The sequence below is a fragment of the Misgurnus anguillicaudatus genome, chromosome 6 (assembly GCF_027580225.2).
Source record: "Misgurnus anguillicaudatus chromosome 6, ASM2758022v2, whole genome shotgun sequence".
Lineage (NCBI taxonomy): Eukaryota > Metazoa > Chordata > Actinopteri > Cypriniformes > Cobitidae > Misgurnus > Misgurnus anguillicaudatus.
This window is the reverse complement of record NC_073342.2, coordinates 29219516-29238019: the sequence shown is the minus strand read 5'-3', so window position 1 is coordinate 29238019 and position 18504 is coordinate 29219516. Positions and strand designations below refer to the sequence as shown.

Below are 18504 nucleotides of genomic sequence, written 5' to 3'. Positions count from 1 at the left end.
ATACAGATTTGTTACAACATGAGAGTAAGTAAATGATGACAGAACTTTCATTTTTGGGTGAACTATACCTTTAAATAAATATATTTTTACTCAGATATAAGGCTTTAGGTCGCCTTGATGTGAAACATTTTTAAGTATGTTTTTTTAAAGGATAACATACATTTAAAACACTAAAATATTTGTTGTTAAAATTAAATATTTTGCAAAATCTTATAAATCAAATTATTATACAAATGCTGCGTATTCATTACCAAAAAAACAAACGTAATAAAGTAAATCACGCTTTACTCACCTTATGAAACAATTAAAAGCGTTTGATGAAAATAATCTGATTTGTTAAATGAAGTTTGAGTAAAGTTTTTCTCGTGTCCTTTTGCAAGTTGTGTTCGCTGTAGGCTGTGCCCGCGCGCGCCTGGTGTCTTGCGAGGGCGCGCGGGGAGCGCGCGGCACTATTAGCATACGTGCAGACCGAGAGAGGGCGTTGTCGTTATGCCTCATAATAACCCCAAAAACATCATAACAAGAAAAATAATACAGATGTTGATAATAGAGATCTAAAGTTGCATTTATCTGTAAGTATAGAGTGTAATGAAGGAGACATTAATATAAAAATAACCTTTATTTTGCGTTTCCAGTTGGTTGAGCCAGTGGCGGTCCTGGCTAGATTTACGCCCTGGGCGAACCATCCCTTCGCCGCCCCCAGAAAACAAAATTACACCCAAATCCCGCCACCAACATGTATTATTTTATTATATATAATCTTAAATACAAAAAGGTAACAAGAACAGAGAAAAACAATATAAATAAATGTAATACAGTATATAAACACACACACAGTGGGTGCTCTAACTCCAAAATATTTCAGAAGTGCCCCTGAATTTACAATTAAGATCCAATATGTAAGTTAGATACACTTACATCACACATGCATCAGTTACCCAATTTAAATGACCATAAAACATATTTTATTAGTTTATAGGATGTTAACAAATGCTAAGCATACACTACTTATTTTTTTAAAAGCTATCACTGTGTAGCTTACAAAATGGCATGTCAATTTATATTAGAAGTTATTTAAGTTCACATATAGTTTATATAGCAATAAAAAAGGACACAGTCAGGAGGTCTGTGTGAGTTTGCACTTGTTGTGTTGCAAACACAAACTAGACTTTGTGTTGCCTATGGGTGAATTTAGTTGCATGACATGGTGCCTCAATTCTAATAGTTGCTAGTTCAGCAAAACTAAAACCAAAAAAACAGTCGTGTTCTGTGGCTAATAGCAACATATTAGCAAGAGGGCGAGGCTAATATAAATAACGTTAGCCTATTTCCTACTGTCACTCACGTCGTCACTTATAGAAATCGGCATACCTTTATCTTTATAATTTTTCCTCATCTTCTTTTCTTCTTTTTCTGATCTGGGCAACTTATGGCTTCTTTGGTCTTTTAATTCGATCCATGGCGTGATGATGATGAAGACTCGACATCATTAACTTTGCATTACATTTTGCCAACAGCAACGTCCGTTCGCCTGTCAATCAACCGGTGTCACGTGACGTGGTCACGTAGTAGATGACTCTACAGATTTTTTTCCCACAAAATCCAATTGATAACATGTTCGTAGGTATATGGGTCTATGTTAATTTTAGGAATGAAAAATACAATTTATTTGGAAGCAGACGCAGCAGTTTGTGTTGTGTGTGGCCTCTGGCCTGGGATCAGTCTATCCCTCGCTCGCCCCACATAAGCCGAGCGAGCGATTTGCAGTCGCAAGTTGGCCCGCCCCTTTCTCCCGTGCCTCTTCTGACACGCACACAACCTGTGTATAGACTCTCAGCACTAACTTGACATGGAAATGAGCGTTAGTCTAAAAAACCGCTTGATGTTTTTTTGGGTTTTTTTTAATGCGCTCGTGCGCCCTCACATAGATTGCGCCCTGGGCGTTCGCCCACATTGCCCATAGCAAAAACCGGCCCTGGGTTGAGCATTGCATTAGCAGTGGGTTTTAAATCCCAGACAACACACATACTGATCAAATGTATAGCTTAAATGCACTGTAAGGCATTTTGGATAAAAGTACATGCTAAATACATAAATGTAAATAGATAATACGATATAATACAAAAAAAAAAATTCAGCATACTTTACTATAGTAAAGTGCTTCAGGGCATTTAAACTTAATTAAAAGTATACTAATTAACTTATTAGTATTATGTGCCATAAGTAATACTACACAATACCATAGTATACCATACAGAAAATACTGACAGAATACTAAAGTGTAATAATTACAATAATAATATATCATATATAATATATATATAATAATAATAATATACATTACAATTATATTACTGTATTAAATAATAATAATAAGCATACGACTTTTCATGTGGGATGCTTCAAAAAACTATTATTATAAAAAAATATAAATACTCATGGGGCCTTTATCATTTTTTGGGATATAAAAAGATGTTAAAACAGATCATGCTACAGCATGAATGAATAAAAATCCTATGATTCTTCTGGTGTTGATTGTTTTACAAATTTACAGGAGAGTTTATTAATGTGACGTCAGACATGATTCATATATGTCGTTTTATTTGCAGCAGCGCCCTCTATTGGTTGAGGTTTCCAGTTGTAGCGCTGACTCGCACTGCTTATCTTGTTGCAAGGCGAGAAACCTGATGATGCAGAAATAAATAAACTTTAAAACCTCATCACTCGTTTGCATTTGTAAAATTACATTTTCATTTTAAATGTAAAAGAGATTGACACCTGGTCAGGTGAACCATGGCCTCCTCCACCTGCTGTTTGTTTTTAGCACTGCACTCAAAGAACTGGGCCTGGTAGTGCTGTCAACACAAATCACATCAATGCTAAGTGTGCATTCAAAATAGTCAAAAATGTGCAACTGGGTCATTTCTCACCTCTGCCAACTTCTTGCCCTGTGGTCTGGTCACCTGTCTCGTATCATGGGTGGCCAGGTCTGTCTTATTGCCTAGCAACATTAGACACGCCTCCTCTGCCATCTTTTCCTGCCAATCACACACACACACACAAACAAAGTAAACCTTAAATCAAAGTTACACACTGATGTCTATGCAAAGCACTGTGAATTTGCATATCAGTGTTGTCATTCTGTATTACGTAACCAGTCCATGCTGGTTTTTTATCCTTTAGGTACTTTACTCCTGGAGCTCACCTGCACTTGGTCCAGCCAATGGCGGACAGCCGTGAAAGTCGTCTCTTGGGTGACATCATACATGGCAACGATTCCATCCGCCTTGCGAAAGTACTGCTGGGTGATGCTGTGGAATCTGATGCCGAAAAATACAGCTGTCAATCATTTTTAGGGTTGTTAACTACTCCAGAGGAACTGTGGATCACTAAGCCCTCTTTTTGCAACCCCTCCACTTCAAACACCTGGTATGCAATGCCAATTTTTCCCAAAATTACCTTTAGGCTATTTTAAAAATTTTAAATGAAAAAAAATATCCTTTTACGGTTTTTAGTTATGATGCTCAAAGCGATAAATAACACAAAACAACTTAATTTTTTTATCTAGACCTTTCTTGTCCTGCGGTGTCCCACAGCTGCAGAGCGACAGGTGTGGAGTCCAGCATCACAGTCTTCACCTGGAAATCCATCCCTGTCAATCAAACATGACAGGCCATGTGTCTCAGGTGGGTTACAGGTAAATCAAGGTGTGATTGCGTGACCCAAGCATCTTACCTACAGTTGAAGCCATGTTGTTGGGAAATTGACCTCTGGTATAATGCTGGATGAATGAACTCTTTCCTACTCCTGAGTTTCCCAAAAACACAACCTTAAACACACGCTGTGGGTCACACACCACCCCCTTCTTGAGAAACAGAGAGAGAAAGAGGTCTTTATGCAAATGCATAAATATTTTTATTTGTATTTGAAGGTGAAGTTACAAAAAATGTGTGTCACCCATATGATCCCAGGTTCATCTTTTGCATCTAAGAGACACCTGTGGTTAAATTTGTAAAATTAATATAAATCTTTTTACATTGTGAACATTTTTACCGTGATTTTTTCGGACCGATTGTAAGTATTGTAAGTTTCTTCTTCTGTATCTTCGGCTGTCGAGAGTCTTTTTGGACGTGAATTTGTTAGTGAGCTGTCAGAGTCCTCGTCGAGCTCATCCATAGAGATTGCCTTCAGATGTCTTTAAAATTCACAAGATTTTGTGTTTATCTGATGTTGAATTACGTTTAATATAGCAAAAAATATTAGGAATGAAATACATAGATGATTTGCTGACCTCTTTGCTGATTTTCTTGGTTGAAAATAGTTTCCTAGTATTGATTCTCTCCTCTGTGAAGGTTTCATCACTTCGTCTATCTGAGGAAGAGTATAAAATATTAAATATTATGAAATAGCTTTAATATAATAATATTTATTTTAACATACGTTTCTTTATGTCTATACTGTGTCCAGATAATGTTTTGAAATAAACATTATGATATTTTATTAGTATAATATTTATAGTATAAATATTTTAAAGAACAATATTATTGGGATAAGCTTAAAAATTTTAATTTTGTCTTTTAATTTCTTTAAAATTTTATTTTGTATGTAAATGTGTGTGTGTACTGAATCATCCAGAGTGATGAAGATCAAGATAAATAAACATTTTTATTGTTCACAGTTACAATAATTCACAACATTGTTTAGCTTCAGATCATTTCTTGTTTGTTCTTATTGAATCATTAAAGAAAAAAATACATTGCCATATGACACATCGGTAAAATTAAGAAGAAACTATAAAATAAAATGATGCTTAATTACAAAAAATATAATAAGAGGTTCTGACGTCATTCCCTGATTATGGGAAATTATAAAAATCTAATTTATGCTGATTTATTTAAAGTTATAAATCTAAGCAGAAGTTGACCATATATAAAAAGTACATGTTTTTTTTTAAGAATTAGTTACTTATGTAACAGTCAGTCTCCAAATGTGACCCGTTTCATTGAGATGATTTATGTTCCAAATGTTCCACAAGCGATCATGGCACACGTCATCCTTTTCAGTTTCCTTGAAATCATTCCTTGTTCCTGACCAATGGACCAAATCCTCCCAAAAATATGTTTATGATTGCATTAAACGTGTCATTTTCCAGAAGAGCTTGTGGCCGTCTTCATCCAGTAACCGAGAGAACGTGGGTTTTAAAGAAACCCAGTGAATCACATCCAGCTGAAAGTATCCATTCACATTTAACTGCACTGGAGCAGTGCATTGTGGGTAATGCTACTTTGGCAAGTAGACAGACAAGTTTAATACGGGTAAACCGAGTGTGGCCACGGTGAGATGGTGTGTATGCAGCGGCACGGCGGATAAGGGGTGGGGGACATGAAGGGATGTTTTAGACTAACCATCTTCTGAGCCTGGTGGACGTCTTTATCATCCCGAAGACGCTTGTTCATATCCCTGAGAGACAGAAATAGAGAGTTAATATAATTGCAAATAAACATTTTAGTAATTTCATGTTTCTATGAACAGCTTTAGTGGAAGAAAATATTACATATTTGTACATACTCCTCTGGTGCTATCTGGTGCTGTCCCCTACTAAACCATTATGTTTGGATTGTTTATTTATCATAAAGCTTTACGACTTCTGAGATAACCACTCACATTAGTTATCAATAAGAACATCTGTTAGTTGTCAGGAAATAGTCACTTGTGTTTTGATTGGCCAGTTCCTGTGGCCTTATCTCTCAGATAAGATGGCTTAAAGGAGATGCTATAGTACAGAACTGCTTTACAGACATGAATACTACAGTGTACACACATTGCATTGCATATTACAGGTGAGATCAGGACACACAAGTTGCTTTACCTGAGCAGTTCAAGTTGTTTTATGAGACTTTCCCGCTCCTTCTGCATGTTTCTGGAAACTTTTAGGACTTCTCTGGAGTGAGAAATAGTCAGGGATCATTTTAATATAATGATACAATTTTGAATATAATATAGAAAGGATAATATGAGTTTAGATCATATCAGTCAGTCAGTCAATGAAATCTGTCAGTTATTGAATCTGTAAATAATTTAATCTGTCAGTCAATAAATCCAATAAATCTGTCAGTCAATGAATCTGTCAGTCAGTGAATCTGTCAGTCAGTGAATCTGTCAGTCAGTGAATTTGTCAGTCAATGAATCTGTCAGTCAATGAATCTGTCAGTCAGTGAATCTGTCAGTCATTGAATCTGTCAGTCAGTGAATCTGTCAGTCAGTGAATCTGTCAGTCAATGAATCTGTCAGTCAATGAATCTGTCAGTCGTTGAATCTGTCAGTCGTTGAATCTGTCAGTCAGTGAATTTGTCAGTCAATAAATCTGTCAGTCAATTAATCTGTCAGTCAATGAATCTGTCAGTCAATTAATCTGTGGATCAATTAATCTGTGAGTCAATGAATCTGTCAGTCAATGAATCTGTCAGTCAATGAATCTGTGGATCAATTAATCTGTGAGTCAATGAATCTGTCAGTCAATGAATCGGTCAGTCGGTGAATTTGTCAGTCGGTGAATCTGTCAGTCAGTGAATCTGTCAGTCAGTGAATCTGTCAGTCATTGAATCTGTCAGTCAATGAATCTGTCAGTCAATGAATCTGTCAGTCAATGAATCTGTCAGTCAATGAATCTGTGGATCAATTAATCTGTGAGTCAATGAATCTGTCAGTCAATGAATCGGTCAGTCAGTGAATTTGTCAGTCGGTGAATCTGTCAGTCATTGAATCTGTCAGTCAATGAATCTGTCAGTCAATGAATCTGTCAGTCAATGAATCTGTCAGTCAATGAATCTGTCAGTCAATGAATCTGTCAGTCAATGAATCTGTCAGTCAATGAATCTGTCAGTCAATGAATCTGTCAGTCAATGAATCTGTGAGTCATTGAATCTGTGAGTCATTGAATCTGTGAGTCAATAAATCTGTCAGTCAATGAATCTGTCAGTCAATAAATCTGTCAGTCGTTGAATCTGTCAGTCGTTGAATCTGTCAGTCGTTGAATCTGTCAGTCGTTGAATCTGTCAGTCGTTGAATCTGTCAGTCGTTGAATCTGTCAGTCGTTGAATCTGTCAGTCAGTGAATCTGTCAGTCAGTGAATCTGTCAGTCAATGAAATTGTCAGTCAATGAAATTGTCAGTCAATGAAAATTGTCAGTCAATAAACCCGTCAGTCAATGAATCTCTCAGTAAATGAATCTGTCAGTCAGTGAATCTGTCAGTCAATGGATCTGTCAGTCAATGAAATTGTCAGTCAATGAATCTGTCAGTCAATAAATCCAATAAATCTGTCAGTCAATGAATCTGTCAGTCAGTGAATCTGTCAGTCAGTGAATCTGTCAGTCAGTGAATTTGTCAGTCAATGAATCTGTCAGTCAATGAATCTGTCAGTCAGTGAATCTGTCAGTCATTGAATCTGTCAGTCAGTGAATCTGTCAGTCAGTGAATCTGTCAGTCAATGAATCTGTCAGTCAATGAATCTGTCAGTCGTTGAATCTGTCAGTCGTTGAATCTGTCAGTCAGTGAATTTGTCAGTCAATAAATCTGTCAGTCAATTAATCTGTCAGTCAATGAATCTGTCAGTCAATTAATCTGTGGATCAATTAATCTGTGAGTCAATGAATCTGTCAGTCAATGAATCTGTCAGTCAATGAATCTGTGGATCAATTAATCTGTGAGTCAATGAATCTGTCAGTCAATGAATCGGTCAGTCGGTGAATTTGTCAGTCGGTGAATCTGTCAGTCAGTGAATCTGTCAGTCAGTGAATCTGTCAGTCATTGAATCTGTCAGTCAATGAATCTGTCAGTCAATGAATCTGTCAGTCAATGAATCTGTCAGTCAATGAATCTGTGGATCAATTAATCTGTGAGTCAATGAATCTGTCAGTCAATGAATCGGTCAGTCAGTGAATCTGTCAGTCGGTGAATCTGTCAGTCATTGAATCTGTCAGTCAATGAATCTGTCAGTCAATGAATCTGTCAGTCAATGAATCTGTCAGTCAATGAATCTGTCAGTCAATGAATCTGTCAGTCAATGAATCTGTCAGTCAATGAATCTGTCAGTCAATGAATCTGTCAGTCAATGAATCTGTGAGTCATTGAATCTGTGAGTCATTGAATCTGTGAGTCAATAAATCTGTCAGTCAATGAATCTGTCAGTCAATAAATCTGTCAGTCGTTGAATCTGTAAGTCAGTGAATCTGTCAGTTGTTGAATCTGTCAGTTGTTGAATCTGTCAGTCGTTGAATCTGTCAGTCGTTGAATCTGTCAGTCGTTGAATCTGTCAGTCAATTAATGTGTCAGTCATTGAATCTGTCAGTCAATGAATCTGTCAGTCAATGAATTTGTCAGTCAATGAATTTGTCAGTCAATAAATCTGTCCGTCAATGAATCTGTCAGTCAATGAATCTGTCAGTCAGTGAATCTGTCAGTCAGTGAATCTGTCAGTCAATTAATCTGTCAGTCAATGAATCTGTCAGTCAATTAATCTGTGGATCAATTAATCTGTGAGTCAATGAATCTGTCAGTCAATGAATCTGTCAGTCAATGAATCTGTGGATCAATTAATCTGTGAGTCAATGAATCTGTCAGTCAATGAATCGGTCAGTCAGTGAATTTGTCAGTCGGTGAATCTGTCAGTCAGTGAATCTGTCAGTCATTGAATCTGTCAGTCAATGAATCTGTCAGTCAATGAATCTGTCAGTCAATGAATCTGTCAGTCAATGAATCTGTGGATCAATTAATCTGTGAGTCAATGAATCTGTCAGTCAATGAATCGGTCAGTCAGTGAATTTGTCAGTCGGTGAATCTGTCAGTCAGTGAATCTGTCAGTCATTGAATCTGTCAGTCAATGAATCTGTCAGTCAGTGAATCTGTCAGTCATTGAATCTGTCAGTCAATGAATCTGTCAGTCAATGAATCTGTCAGTCAATGAATCTGTCAGTCAATGAATCTGTGAGTCATTGAATCTGTCAGTCAATGAATCTGTCAGTCAATGAATCTGTCAGTCAATGAATCTGTGAGTCAATAAATCTGTCAGTCAATGAATCTGTCAGTCAATGAATCTGTCAGTCAATTAATCTGTGGATCAATTAATCTGTCAGTCGTTGAATCTGTCAGTCGTTGAATCTGTCAGTCGTTGAATCTGTCAGTCGTTGAATCTGTCAGTCGTTGAATCTGTCAGTCGTTGAATCTGTCAGTCGTTGAATCTGTCAGTCAGTGAATCTGTCAGTCAGTGAATCTGTCAGTCAGTGAATCTGTCAGTCAATGAATCTGTCAGTCAATGAATTTGTCAGTCAATGAATTTGTCAGTCAATAAATCTGTCCGTCAATGAATCTGTCAGTCAATGAATCTGTCAGTCAGTGAATCTGTCAGTCAGTGAATCTGTCAGTCAATGAATCTGTGAGTCATTGAATCTGTGAGTCAATAAATCTGTCAGTCAATGAATCTGTCAGTCAATGAATCTGTCAGTCAATAAATCTGTCAGTCAATAAATCTGTCAGTCGTTGAATCTGTCAGTCGTTGAATCTGTCAGTCGTTGAATCTGTCAGTCGTTGAATCTGTCAGTCGTTGAATCTGTCAGTCGTTGAATCTGTCAGTCGTTGAATCTGTCAGTCGTTGAATCTGTCAGTCGTTGAATCTGTCAGTCGTTGAATCTGTCAGTCGTTGAATCTGTCAGTCGTTGAATCTGTCAGTCAGTGAATCTGTCAGTCAATGAATCTGTCAGTCAATGAATTTGTCAGTCAATGAATTTGTCAGTCAATAAATCTGTCCGTCAATGAATCTGTCAGTCAATGAATCTGTCAGTCAGTGAATCTGTCAGTCAGTGAATCTGTCAGTCAATGAATTTGTCAGTCAATGAATCTGTCCGTCAATGAATCTGTCAGTCAATGAATCCGTGAGTCAGTGAAACTGTCAGTTGTTGAATCTGTCAGTGAATGAGTCTATAAATCATTGAATCAATCGATCAATGAATCTGTCAGTTGTTGAATCTGTCAGTGAATGAGTCTATAAATCATTGAATAAATCGATCAATAAATCTGTCAGTTGTTGAATCTGTCAGTCAATGAATCTGTCAGTCAATGAATCTGTCAGTCAGTGAATCTGTCAGTCAGTGAATCTGTCAGTCAGTGAATCTGTCAATCAAAGAATCTGTCAATTGTTGAATCTGTCAGTAAATTAACCTTTCAGTCAATGAATCTGTCAGTTGTTGAATCTGTCAGTGAATGAGTCTATAAATCATTGAATCAGTCGATCAATGAATCTGTCAGTTGTTGAATCTGTCAGTCAATGAATCTGTCTGTCAATAAATCTGTCAGTCAGTGAATCTGTCAGTTGTTGAATCTGTCAGTTGTTGAATCTGTCAGTTGTTGAATCTGTCAGTCATTGAATCTGTCAGTCATTGAATCTGTTAATGGTTGAATCTATCAGACACACCTTTCTTTGCCCTTCTCCTGGTGTTTGATGTTGCTCTGCAGCTGCTGTAGTTGATTCAGAGCCTGCTGTAGCTCTTCACGGCTCTCATCGAGCTGCTCCTGAAGCTCCTGGTTGATGTGCTGCAGTTTGCGGTTCTGAATACGAACCTCGACCTGATCGCTAGTCAAAGCGCTGATCCTGCTCTCCAGCTACACACATTCAAACAAAGGTGAGCGAGAGCTTCATATGCTTTGATAGTAAAGCTCTGATGATGAATAAAGCGCTGATGATGAATAAAGTTTGTACCTCTCTCTGTTTGGTGAGAGTGAACTCCAGTTCCTGTTCTCTTGTCCTCAGTTCCTGAAGTAGATGCTCTTTTATGTCTCCCTCCCTTACACTGTCCTTCATCAACAGACCGACATCACATCATCACCAAAATGCATCGTCATAAACATCACCATCATTAATCACCCTCACAATAAACATCACCATTATCAATTCCATCATCCTCAATCCTACCAGTGCTTGTCGTTTCTCTCTCTCCTCTTTTAACTGACTCTCCATGTCTTCAAACATTGACCGAACCACTTGGTCATGGTCTTCTTCTCTCCTGCAGGACATTGAAACACATTTGTCAGACATCAGTCACATCATTCATCTCAAACGGACAGCATTGGGTACAAATGGACGTCTGACCTGCGTAGTGTCTGCTCTAGGTTGTCTCTCTCTTTGAGGGCGTCCTGAAGATGAGACACTGTGTAGGACAGGACCTCCTCCAGCGCGCTCAAGAGCTCAGGTTTGTCTCGCCGGAGCTCACACCAAAGACTGCACAACTCCCTCTGACTAATATACACACATAGTATATCTTTGAAGTATTCATAATAAAAAGTCAAAGCGATATATAGGTTAAGGTGCTGCTAAACGGTGTTGTTAGAAAAATGCATTTCTGATGATATAAAATAAAACCAACACTACGCCATAATAAGACATAAAGATCGGTGTCGAGTCTGTTTTGTGCTCTCAGTCAATCTTGAGCTCAAGTTTAAACAATAACAGTGAGTTAAATACATAAAGATCTAAAGTCCAACAGACAAGCACAGTTATTTATTATCATTTATCTCTGGTATGTATGTTTACTCACTCTCTAAAGAGTTTATCAGCTCCCAGCTCCATGAGGATTTGTGTGAATCTGATCTCTGCAGGTTCAAAGCGCTCCTCCTCCTCCTCCTCGACTCTCTCTTCTTCACCGCTTCTCGCTCGCTCCTCCGGCTCAAGACCAAAAAGCTCTCCTGTGACAGACAGAGAGGCCGTGTATACTTGTGTACTGCATTATATATACGGCATACTATTTTTAAATAATATGTGCAGTAGTATTCAGCATGTATTGCTAGATGTTTCAAACAGTGTTATGCTACAATCACATTTATTTTTAAGCCGATATAGAACATTTTTCGTAATAATGTGTCACCCTGGACAACAAAACCAACAATAGCAAAAGCCAACAATACATTTTAGGGATCAAAATGATCAATTTTTCTTTTATATTAAAGGCGGAGTCCACGATGTTTGAAAAACGCGTTGGAAAAGGAGACGGGCCGACTACCAAAACACACTTATAGCCAATCAAATCAAATCAAATGTCGGGTTGCGTATGTGCGGGGCGGGTCTATCAACAGAAGGTTCAGATTCTATTGGGGTAGGGGTGTGTTTGTTTAGGTGATTTCAAATATCATCATTGGCTTTCAAACATCATGGACTCCGCCTTTAAGTAAAGATTGTGCTATGAAGATATTTTGTAACTTTACTAATGTAAATATATCAAAACTTTATTTTTGTCAGTGGATGCCATTTCCAAGGACTTCATTTGGACAACTTTAAAGGCGATTTTCTTAATATTTTTATTTATTTGCACCAACAGATTATATATTTTCAAATAGTTATATCTTGGCCAAATATTGTCCTATCAAACCATACATCAATGGAAAGCTTGTCTTATTTGCAGCGTTTAGATTTTGTATAAATCTCAATTTTTTAAAATTTATGGTCACATTTATGTTATACACATATTTATTGAAAAGGGTGTAGGCTGAAGCCTTATTATACTTTCTCTCTTTTTACCATTATTTAAAAAGCATCACGTTCCTTACTAGACAAAAACAAAGATTGGATAAAAAAATATGCATTAGCATATTAGCTAATGCATTTGCTAATGTTAACAAACACAACATTGTTGTAAAGTGTTAAAAACTTATAGACCCCTTCAAGGTTTGTAAACATTGAATGACTATGGGGTGCGCGCGCAGCATGGGGTCAAACTGTTCATACCATCCAGGCTTTATAATTTAATCTAACAGGGCTGATAAATCTCAAATGAAGTGAGCACTACAAACACAAGCCTCTTTGATCTTTGCATTGTTCCAGTCTGCAAGTTCATTGCTTGCAGCCACAGATGTTGTACTTTTTTGTTTTTAAGATTCTGCATGAATCGCGAAAACTTAACAGAAGACCTGGTGCGATTTTCACAGCCCACAACGTAAGTAGGCATTGTTGACGATACCGAATAATACGCAACTCAATCTGCTGTAATGGCTTTTCTGACCCCGACATGCGCAGTGGAAACCGCCTGTGACGTGAACCGTGAAGGGGTCTGTCTACACATAATTACTAAATTTGCATTCCATGCCATAAAACACTGAAAAAAATATTAATTCAATTTACTAAACTTTTTAAGGTAAGTGGTTGCAATCAATTTATTTAATCTACATTTAAACAAAAGTTTTTTGTTTTGTTTTGCTTTTCTAGTTTTTTGTTGTTGTTTAAATGTAGCTTAAATAAATTGATTGCGACCACTTACCTTAAAAAAATTGAGTAAATTGAATGAATCATTTTTTCAGTGAATCATTTCACATACAATGTTAAAAAAGTTAAAACAACTTGATTTTGCAAGTCAATTCAACCTGCTATTTTAAGTTTTAGTTTGTGATAAGTTGACATAACTTATAAAATCAAGTAAAAAAAAATCTAACTTATTTTTACGTTAAATCAGTGCTTCTCAATTATTTTCTGTCACGCCCCCCTAGGAAGAAGTAAACATTGTGCGCCCCCCAACTCTCCACCGCGACTATAAATAGTATAATTTGTCTATAAAATGACACATCTGCAAAACATTGTATCCTTATTAACATTAAAGAAAACACAAAAATAGAAATATCAATCAACTTACAACAAAGAATAACTTTATTAACATTGTTTTTTAGTCTGTAACAAAAAAGACTTAAAATGCATCAATTTGCCTGAAAAAAAAAACCAATCCTTATTTAAAGTATAATATTTTTTGACCATTTGATACTGAAAAATTAAATTAAATATAATCAATAAATAATAATAAAAACTCAAGCGGCTTATCAGCGTGATTGGGGTGTAATGTCTTTAAGTGACAGTGCAAAAAAATAACTTCCTGAATAAGTATTTTCCCTGGGGTCTCGCGCGCCCCCCCTGGTGTCACTTCGAGCCCCCCCCCTGGGGGTCCCGCCCCACTATTTGAGAAGCACTGCGTTAAAGTAACATAAAAATATGTGTTGATTTGACAAAAATGCTGCATATTTTTTTTTAACAGTGTAGACAAATAATTAAAACTTAAATTATATAACTATTTACCACCTTATATTTTTCATTTTAAATGTACACAATGATCTTAATTTCTTGTCAAAATTATACCAACTTCACATTTTTGACAGATATACATCTATGTTTGTCCTTGCCCTTATCTTTTTTAAATGGTATTTTTATAATTCCCCTAAATTTATATTGACGCTCTTTTCAAACAGCCTAGTAAATGCTTTATACATCATTGGTACAGTATAGTAAATCTATAAAGCTACTGACCTAACACTGTAAAAATAATACAGGTTTTGCAAGTCAATTCAACCTACTATTTTAAGTTTTGGCTTGTGAAAAGTTGACATAACTTATAAAATCAAGTTGAAATTGTTTTACTTATTTTATGGGTTAAAGTAACAAAAATATATGTTGATTTGACAAAAATGCTTATTTTTTACAGTGCAGGTTATTTTTATTCTAATTCTAATCTAATTTCGTTTGATTTTTTTATCTATATTAAACCTTTTAGCAGTCCAATCAAATGATAAACCATGAGTCCTGGTGCATTGTGGGATATACAGACACTGACCTAAACCCGTGTGAAATTCGAGGGGTGTCAGGAATCCATTTTTCCCTCTGTCCAGACCGTCGAACACAGACTCCAACTGCTCCGAAGAGAGCGGCAACTCGACCTGTAACCTCTAGATGAACAAACACCCAAAATACCTCATTATACGTCTTATTTTATATAATTTATTACAATACCTGCCCAGATTTTGGAAAAAAATGTAATTGTTTATTTGTGCATTTATTCTGCAATAGAGGCTTTTTCTGTGTCAAAAATAAAGGTAAAATGCTGTCACTGAAGCAGTACCCTTTAAAAAAGGTCCTAATAGGTACCATTTAGGTACAAATATGTATCTTTGAACTGCCAATATGTACCTTTGAAGTACTAATATGCATCCTTTGGGTACAAAGGTGCACCTTTTTGATAGGGTACTGTCCCAGTGACAACTTTTGTACCTTTATTTCTGAGAGTGTATTATAATAGCAGCTTTCTGTAATATTCTGCAGGCATCTTTACCATACAGATCACATACACATACAACACTGTGCTGTCCGGTCTCACCTGCATGTCTCTCTTTGTGATGAACCCTTTTCCTTCTTTATCGCAGAGCTCAAACAACTCTTTGGCTTTGCTCATACTGTCACGGGCAGGAGACGGCGCTCTGTGGCCGGCGCTGCTGGGTGACTGTAACCTCGCCATACGACCCGGCAAGGGACTCCGGCGTCTGGGGTTGGGGGACATCGGACCACTGCCTGTCCCTTCCAACACCAGACCGTCCCTTAGCCAGTTTGACATAACTACAGAGAGAGAGAAAAAGAGATAAGAAAATACTGTACAAATATTTTATCTTCTGCGTTAATGAGGACCTAGCACCTTTCTCTAAACCAGTGCTTCTCAATTATTTTCTGTCACGCCCCCCCTAGGAAGAAGTAAACATTTTGCGCCCCCCCCAACTCTCCGCCCGCGACTGTAAATAGTATAATTTGTCTATAAAATTACACATCTGCAAAACATTGTATCCTTATTAACATTAAAGAAAACACAAAAAAAGAAATATCGATCAACTTACATCAAAGAATAACTTTATTAACATTGTTTTTTAGTCTGTAACAAAAAAGACTTAAAATGCATCAATTTGCCTGAAATAAAAAAAATCAACCCTTATTTAAAGTATAATATTTTTTGACCATTTGATACTGAAAAATTAAATTAAATATAATCAATAAATAATAATAAAAAACTCAAGCGGCTTATCAGCGTGATTGGGGTGTAATGTCTTTAAGTGACGGTGCAAAAAATCACTTAGTAAAAGTTATTTTCCCCGGGGTCTCGCGCGCCCCCCCCCCCTGGTGTCGCTTCGAGCCCCCCCTGGGGGTCCCGCCCCACTATTTGAGAAGCACTGCTCTAAACTGAGCTACTAACCCGACCCATGCTTTACATAGTTCAGAAAGGTTTTATCAGGCAGTATTGATGGTGTTGGGGGAACCTGTAGGTCACTTGGTAAAGCATTGTGTTAGCAACGCAATGGTCATGGGTTTGATTCCAGGTATACGTACGTGATACGTACCAAAGTGTCACTTTGGATAGAAGTGTTTGCCAAATGCGTAAAGGCAAATGCTGAGGTGGAGGACTTAGAAGGTCATGTATATATTTGCACTTACGGGTTTAACATTAAATATGTAATTTGGCATAGTTAATTAGTTACATAATTAGTAGGACATGCTGAAATATCCTGCTTCCTAAAATAGCCAGAGAGTAATAGTTAACCAGGATGTTAAACAACCGTAATGTTTTCTGACCTCGGTCATGAGACTCGGTGACTCAGAGAAACTGCAAATATCAAATTTCAGGTAAAGGATTTTTAGTCACATGCCAATAGGTGGAAAACTGAGACTTGGATTAATTCCCCACAAACTAATTGCTTGTGTTTGATCAGACTGGTTTTGTGATAAAGAAAACACAACTCCTCCTTCAGTAAATGTCCAGCCTGTTTGAATGATTACGGTGATACTCACATGAGATTAATTTGAGTTTTTACTCAACTTATACAGTTTCATTTTAATACTGATCACAATATACAATCCAATGATGATAAGTACATAAAATCAAATTAAACAACCCATGCATTACATAAATACTAACTATTCACTAGACAGGGTTTGTAGTCTCAGACTAAAATGGATGTTTGATCTGTCTTCATTTAAAAACAACTTGAATTGACATATCTTAACATACATCAGTGCCATTGTTTTGTTTCAAGATGTACGCCAGTATTGTTTGTAACAACTACTCAAATGCCCTAATATAACTAAGGCCTGGATTAATCTAAACCCTGTCTGGGAAAGTGCCCCTATGTGTTTGATATACTATATCTTAAAAACATCATGCAAAGTGTTATCAGCATTAGGTTTGTGTCAAACACGTTTCCAATAGCAACAAAACACATGGGAATTTCTCACGGAAAGCCGGACGTACAGTATACTGTAAACAGACAGACAGACACTCCCTCGGACGCCATAAACAAATTCACATTGCTAGGCTAGTCCTTTCTCCTTAACTCAAACTACCATAAACTTTTACTGTCATAGAAATCTGATTTCTAAACTGCAAACACACAACTTTCTAAATCTTTGTCTTGCTCTTGTCCAGGATGCTCATATAGCAGAACAGGATGAAGTCATGTGACGGGACTGTATGTGTGTGTTTGTAAGAGGGAGTGTGCACAGAAACAAAGTAAGATGCAAATAAAGAGTGAGTTTACATAGACATTACTAAGAGCTCGTGAGCAATCAGGATTACGTGTCGCCCATGAGGTCTAGGAAAAAAACCCACAAACTAAATGACCAGAGGTCACATGAACAACAGGAAATATTTTCCTAATAAATAGATGGTTGATATTGCGGTTAGATCTAAACTGCTGTCGTGCAGATAAGCTCGGAGTGAACATAAATGATTTGAATCACGAGTGTCGAACAATTTTCAATTTTCATTACAATATGCAATGGCCCCTAAAATATTACAACTTTCTACTTTGGAAATGCTTTGCTTGAAAAGTGTTCCTATGCCATATTTATAAAAATAAATGTTTTGTAACACAGTGGCATTCATACATTATTTGTGGCATATAATGTTTAAACACTTTAGGGTCCCCTATATTAACCAAGACATTATGGATGAGTTTGTGTCAAACTTTATGAGCATGACAATAAAACCATAGATCAATTCCCACACGCAAAGGTCACTAAACTTCCCTCGCTCCACCAAAATCACACAGAAAATATAAGTTTAAATCATTAATGTGTTATGGAATAGCAAAACCAGGAAGAAAACAATGTGATATATTTGCCGACATGTGTGGGAATTACTTACTTCATATAGTCAAGACAGTAAATGTGAAAACATTACAGAATACATTGTGTTATTGACCACCATAGCATTTATAAACTGACAGCCAAACAATATGATTACTATTCATATACCAGGATGGTACTTCAGTGTTCTTTAAATAATACCTTATTTCTAAAAAAAACAAACAAGGCAGATGAAACCAGAATGACATGTATGATATAAATTATTGTCACAGTTTTGTTAAACACGGTTAATAAATAGTGAAAAACTGATCACAGGTCAAAGTTAGTGTCATACTTAATTTATACCATATGTCAGCACTGCCAACACACTTTCATAACGACAATAGTTTAGAAATTAAATATCTTAAGCAAAATAAATGACACAAAAAACTATACTCACCAGATTTCTAATGTGTTGTTCGTTCAGGTGTACAGCGCGTGTCACCTGCAGCAGTCTCAGGTGTCTCACCTGAGGTCTAGAGTCAGAGCAGCGCCAATATCATCCGACAGAGGGCACCAGAGCGTGAAGCGCAACACTAC

At 36.8% G+C, this 18504-nt stretch overlaps 3 protein-coding genes and 1 long non-coding RNA gene across 6 annotated transcripts in view; 1 reads left to right on the top strand and 3 right to left on the bottom strand.

The window, feature by feature from the left end:
- The window catches only part of LOC141364369 (CD151 antigen-like), a 12035-nt gene extending 11582 nt beyond the window's left edge, over positions 1–453 (bottom strand). For both annotated transcript variants that reach the window (XM_073868965.1, XM_073868966.1), the window contains exon 1: positions 293–453. The gene's annotated coding sequence lies outside the window, so the exon portion shown is untranslated. The remainder of the gene's footprint in view (positions 1–292) is intronic.
- Positions 1–3706, top strand: part of LOC141364371 (uncharacterized) — a 5100-nt gene extending 1394 nt beyond the window's left edge. Inside the window, exons 2-3 of the long non-coding RNA XR_012370119.1 lie at positions 3184–3429; positions 3569–3706. This is a non-coding gene — a long non-coding RNA (uncharacterized lncRNA). The remainder of the gene's footprint in view (positions 1–3183; positions 3430–3568) is intronic.
- On the bottom strand, positions 2530–4037 carry LOC141364370 (EF-hand calcium-binding domain-containing protein 4B-like). Its single transcript, XM_073868967.1, has 6 exons — positions 3736–4037; positions 3571–3652; positions 3206–3320; positions 2931–3038; positions 2779–2855; positions 2530–2684 (listed from the first exon to the last, which is right to left on the bottom strand). The coding sequence occupies exons 1-6, from the start codon at positions 3905–3907 to the stop codon at positions 2600–2602; spliced, it is 639 nt and encodes a 212-aa protein (XP_073725068.1). The 5' UTR covers positions 3908–4037; the 3' UTR covers positions 2530–2599.
- LOC141364368 (EF-hand calcium-binding domain-containing protein 4A-like) lies at positions 3768–18504 on the bottom strand. Of its 2 annotated transcripts, XR_012370117.1 has the most exons (13): positions 18365–18504; positions 15176–15411; positions 14636–14747; positions 11588–11735; positions 11143–11289; positions 10966–11056; positions 10753–10848; positions 10468–10655; positions 5870–5941; positions 5406–5460; positions 4292–4371; positions 3958–4195; positions 3768–3865 (listed from the first exon to the last, which is right to left on the bottom strand). XR_012370117.1 is itself a non-coding variant. In XM_073868964.1 (10 exons), the coding sequence occupies exons 2-10, from the start codon at positions 15407–15409 to the stop codon at positions 5307–5309; spliced, it is 1242 nt and encodes a 413-aa protein (XP_073725065.1). In that variant the 5' UTR covers positions 15410–15411; positions 18365–18504; the 3' UTR covers positions 4647–5306. The 2 variants fall into 2 exon arrangements, 1 of the variants encoding a protein (XP_073725065.1); XM_073868964.1 differs by lacking the exons at positions 3768–3865; positions 3958–4195; positions 4292–4371 and having other exon boundaries at positions 4647–5460.

Coding starts and splice junctions, on each gene's coding strand:
- LOC141364368 (XM_073868964.1), bottom strand. CDS start 15,409: ATGTCAAACTGGCTAAGGGACGGTCTGGTGTTGGAAGGGACAGGCAGT. Junction 10,849..10,965: donor GAGAGAAACGACAAGCACTG/GTAGGATTGAGG, acceptor CTGTTGATGAAG/GACAGTGTAAGGGAGGGAGA. Junction 5,461..5,869: donor AAACAACTTGAACTGCTCAG/GTAAAGCAACTT, acceptor TCTGTCTCTCAG/GGATATGAACAAGCGTCTTC.
- LOC141364370 (XM_073868967.1), bottom strand. CDS start 3,907: ATGCATTTGCATAAAGACCTCTTTCTCTCTCTGTTTCTCAAGAAGGGG. Junction 3,321..3,570: donor GACACCGCAGGACAAGAAAG/GTCTAGATAAAA, acceptor TTTCGGCATCAG/ATTCCACAGCATCACCCAGC. Junction 2,685..2,778: donor GCCATGGTTCACCTGACCAG/GTGTCAATCTCT, acceptor CTGCATCATCAG/GTTTCTCGCCTTGCAACAAG.